Genomic DNA, 4,699 nt, shown 5'->3' with positions numbered 1-4,699 from the left:
GATTTGGTACATATATATAGTCTAAATAATAAAGGGATTATGATTAAATTTATGCTACCACTTGCATTTATTATTCCTCATATGTTTAAAAATTATTTAATGCCACAATCAAGTCAATGTTTACAAAACTTTTATATGTGAAAACTCTACTTATAGCTTACATGCAAAGTAGATGTTTGCATTATACACCTCTTTTTTAGACATATTAAATAAAAAGAAAGAATCTTCACGAGTTACAAATAAATCAATTTATGATGAGTAAAATAAAATGCCATAAAGCTAAATGAAGATCACTAAGCCATTAATAGTACTCAAAATAAATCAGAACCACAGAGTTACCAATATTGTTGAGTATGTAGTATTTTTGCCTTTTGAGTATACATGTTGAATTGTTAAGACATGTGTTACAGCAGTTTTTTATTGTAGCAATTAGATCAAAACCAACAGAGTTACCTAAAAGTAAAAATCATTGTATACAAATTGTTAATTAACATCATGCCATTTTTTATAATTATTATTGCAAATTCCTTATTTGACTAATTAGTACTGTTACATTAATATACTTCGTATACATTACGAATTTACGAGCACCGACAAGTTTTCGTGGTCTGGGAAGATTTTTTTTTTTTTTTTTTTTTGACAATAGCAAATTAGAGAGCAAATAAAATTATACATAGTTTGGAAGGGTAAGACGACATTTCCTAGCGATGTCATCTGCCCTTTGCACTTGGTCCCTTTGAACTTTTATGATTGTGCACCTTTGAAACTTGGCCCCTACTACCCTAATTTCTTTTATCATCCAATTTATTGAAACGTCTTTACTTGATTCCTCTTGAAGATTGTTAATGAGCACAATTGAGTCCGAGAGGATGAGGATTCCATCCTTACCTTTCATTTTAGCCCATTTCATTGCTTCTAAGCAAGCCCAAGCCTCACAATGTAAAGCTGAAGTTGCTACACCATGTTTGCCCCCCTCACTAACCTCATTCCCCTGGATACTCCCCATGACTGCCCAACCGATCCTTGCTCTTGTAGTTTTTTTGTCCCACGAGCCATCCACCCCCACGATGAACTTGTCATACCCATTCCTTTCCTTCCTAATTGCAAAGCATTGAATCCCGGGGGAATGAAAAGATCCTTTCCAGTGGGGTCCCTATTGTCGTTACCAGTCTCTTCACTTTGGCAAAAGCTTTCATGATCATGCATTGCCAAGTTGATAAATTCCGAGACAAGACTTTCTCCCCCATTGGCCCCATTGAAGTTTCGAGCATTCCTAGTCTTCCATAATCCCCATAAAGTAGCAATAAACTTAATGCTACGGGTACCATACTTACCATCCTCGCTATAAAACAGCAGGATATAGTGCTAGATCCACCTTCTCAAGGAGTCAAACCCAGTAGAGTCAGAGCAAATTGCCAGGGAGCCATTCTCCCATACTTCCTTTGCTAGAGAACATAGTCTAAAAAGATGCTGGTTATCCTCCCCTTCCACCCCACAAAACTCACAAGTCTCCTCAACTTGTATCCCTCTTCTAGCTAGATTCCCTTTTACTGCAATACTATCATGAAAAAGCTTCCATATGAACACCTTCCACTTAGGCTGGATATTCATCCTCCAAATAAACTTAATGAATTTCTGCTCATCTAGAGAAAGAGTAAGGTGCTCGATTCCTTGTTCTTTTTCAAGGAAATAGTAGCCTATTTTGACAGTGAAATTACCTGACGGGTGGTATTTCCAATACATGAAATCATCATCCATAGAACATGGAAGCTCCATCGCCAGAATTGATCTTGCACTCTTCCAGTCAAAACATTCCCTGACTTTCCCCACCTTCCAAGCAGCCAAATCCTTGTCAATAAAACCTTTCACCTTCCAACTAGAAGACACTCCCAAAGTTTGATTTGAATTAGCAATAGGAACTTCTCCACTGACCCAAGGCATCCCAATGGCCTTGATGCTTTCTCCATTTCCCACTTTCCAAGCAAACCCTTTCTTAGCTTGAAGGTGTTAGTTGCTTTTTGCAGACTTGCCCTTCCCATTGAAGGGCAACCTACCCTTTTATATGGCTTCGATAAATTACAAACCCCACAAGGTTGAAACCCTTTATGTACTCTTGAGAGCAAAACCTGTGGATTAGGGTGCATTCGAGTAGCTTGCTTAAACAAGAGGGCATCATTTAGGTTCGACGTACCTCTAATGCCCAGGCCTTCCATACTCTTAGGAAGCTGAATTGTTGCTCTATTCACCCAATGCATACCCTTATTCCCCTTATTCAACCACCAAAACCTTGTGATAAGGGAATCAATTTTATTTGCAATTCCTTGCGGCAATTTTAGGCATTTCATGACATGAGCGGAAATACTTACCAAGACAGTATTGATTAAAATTAGCTTAGCTGCTTGAGATATCTTCAAGGTTGCCCAAGAAGCCACCTTCTCCGAGACCTTGTCTACCAGAAATTGAAAAGATGAGCTTTTCTTCCCTTGAATGTCAATTGGGGTTCCTAGGTGAATCCCCATATTATCATTCTCATCCATGGCCAGAATCCTTTTTAACGACACCCGGGAATTAAAATCGAAGTCTGGTGAAAATTTGACAAATGATTTTTGCAGATTCAACTGTTGCCCCGAAGCCTTACCAAATCTATGAAGGATGTCCCTGATGCAGTTACAAGAGTCCTCTGTTGCTTTAAAGAAAAGCATGGCATCATCCGCAAAAAACAAATGCGAAATCGAAGGGGACCTTCTTGAAACCTTTAAGCCCTTAATTTGATTTATGTCCTCTGCTAAAGATAGCATTCTCGAGAGGATATCCATACAGAAGATAAACAGATATGGTGATAAAGGGTCCCCTTGCCTCAGCCCACAATTAGGAGAGAAGTGACCTGAAGTTTTCCTATTGATGACTGCCTTGAAGCTTACTGTCGAGATACATTATGAAACCATTCTTCTCCAGTGGCTAGAGAAACCATAAGCCTGTAAAACCTTAAGGAGGAAAGTGCAGTCTACTCTATCGTATGCCTTTGACATATCAATCTTAACTGCAGTGTAGTTCGAACCTTTCCTCGAGTTTATTAAGTGCATAAGCTCATGACTGAAAAGGACACTGTCCTCCATGTACCTACCTGGAATAAACGCATGCTGGTTTTCAGAAATCAGTTTTGGAAGGATTACCTTGATCTAATTGACAAGGCATTTTGAGATACACTTGTAGACTGTGTTGCATAAACTAATCGGTCTGAATTAATTAGCCACTTCTGGAACTTTGACCTTTGGGAAAAGAACCAGGAGAGATTAATTCCATTCTTTCAACATGTTACCAGATTTCAAAAATTGGTGCACACTATCCATTACCAATTGTCCTACCTCCTTCCAGTAAATGTGAAAGAAGTCATCCACGAACCCATCCGGCCCCGGAGATTTTGATTTATGCATATTGAACATAGCATTCTTGATTTCTTGGTCAGTAAAGGGTTTGTCCAACCACTGCCTATCTTCCAAAGATATAGAGGGGATATCCATTTGTCTTAGTAAAAGATCAATATCTTCCCCATGCCTATCTGGGATAACCGGGTTGTAGGTATTTTTGATGGAAGATAGAACCACATCCTCCACCTCTTGTTGCCCTTCCACCCAATTACTATTATCATCCTTTAAGGTTAGAATCTCATTGCTCAATTGTCGTTGTTTCACTCTTCTATACATTAGAGTGGTTGGACAATCCCCATACCTGACCCAATTTGATTTCATTCTTTGCTTCCAAAAATCAAAGCTTAAACGGTCCTCCAAAATACGATGGTTTATCAAGTGAATATAACCATCCCCTTCTTGAACCGAGCCAACATTCAAACCCTTGCTTCTCAATTCTTTTGTCGTTTTCCTCCAATTTATACCCCAACTCTTTTTGTTTTCTAAGCACCAATATTGAAGTTTTGTTCTTACCATATTTAATTTCCTTGACAGTTGGAACATATACGAGCCCTGAAAATCGATCTTCCAAGTTGTTTCAACCAATCCTCTAATTTCCGGAAAATTGAGACACCAACTTTCAATTTGGTAAGGCCTGTTTGAAGTAGTAGCATCCATAAAAGAGTAATAGGTGATGGCCGCATGATCGGAGTAGATAATTGGTTCATGCACAATTTTCCCATCCGGGGAGTGATGGAACCAATCTTCCGTAATATAGGCTCTATCAAGCCTTTCAAGGATAAGCTCATTCCCTTCCCTTTTGTTGCTCCAAGTAAACCTTGGACCGGAGAACGGAACCTCCGTCGCATTGCTATTAAATCTCCAATCAAGGAAAGCATCAATTCCCTTAATTGTAGAAGACCCTCCCAATTTATCATTCCCACTTTCCACTTGATTGAAGTCCCCTATTATCAACACATCTTTGAACTCTTCCAAAAACCATTGAAGTTGTTCCCAGATGATTCTTCTATTTTCTACTTGAGGCTCACCATAAAGAAACATTACATACTTAGAATTTCCATTAGATTCATTGATCTTACAAAGGATGAAATTTTTTGAAGAGTACAAACATTCAACTACATTACTAGACCAACATAAAACTAGAAGTCCCCCACTACTTCCTTCCGAGTTCTAACCAAAATTTGAAGTAGGGTGCAAAAGATCTAACTTACTAGCCGCACTAACATAATCCATTTTTGTTTCTGAGAAAAACATAAACATAGGTAGTTTAG

At 38.5% G+C, this 4,699-nt stretch overlaps 1 protein-coding gene across 1 annotated transcript; it reads right to left on the bottom strand.

Annotated features, from left to right (window-relative positions):
• Positions 1-954: 954 nt before the first annotated feature.
• On the bottom strand, positions 955-3,116 carry LOC145565629 (uncharacterized). Its single transcript, XM_081625567.1, has 4 exons — positions 2,969-3,116; positions 1,933-2,920; positions 1,394-1,876; positions 955-1,342 (listed from the first exon to the last, which is right to left on the bottom strand). Exons 1-4 carry the CDS (start codon positions 3,114-3,116, stop codon positions 955-957), a joined length of 2,007 nt encoding a protein of 668 aa, XP_081481693.1.
• Between the last annotated feature and the right edge of the window lie 1,583 nt (positions 3,117-4,699).

Source organism: Chenopodium album, chromosome 10, assembly GCF_948465745.1.
Source record: "Chenopodium album chromosome 10, dcCheAlbu1.1, whole genome shotgun sequence".
Lineage (NCBI taxonomy): Eukaryota > Viridiplantae > Streptophyta > Magnoliopsida > Caryophyllales > Amaranthaceae > Chenopodium > Chenopodium album.
This window is presented reverse-complemented; position numbering and strand designations above follow the sequence as displayed.

Excerpts from the sequence above, each read along its gene's own strand:
- LOC145565629 (XM_081625567.1), bottom strand. The coding sequence starts at position 3,116 with ATGGAGGACAGTGTCCTTTTCAGTCATGAGCTTATGCACTTAATAAAC. Across the intron at positions 2,921-2,968 it reads TAAGGTTTTACAGGCTTATG|TAAGCTTCAAGGCAGTCATC; the intron begins GTTTCTCTAGCC and ends GTATCTCGACAG. Across the intron at positions 1,877-1,932 it reads AGGCCATTGGGATGCCTTGG|TTGGAAGGTGAAAGGTTTTA; the intron begins GTCAGTGGAGAA and ends AGTGTCTTCTAG.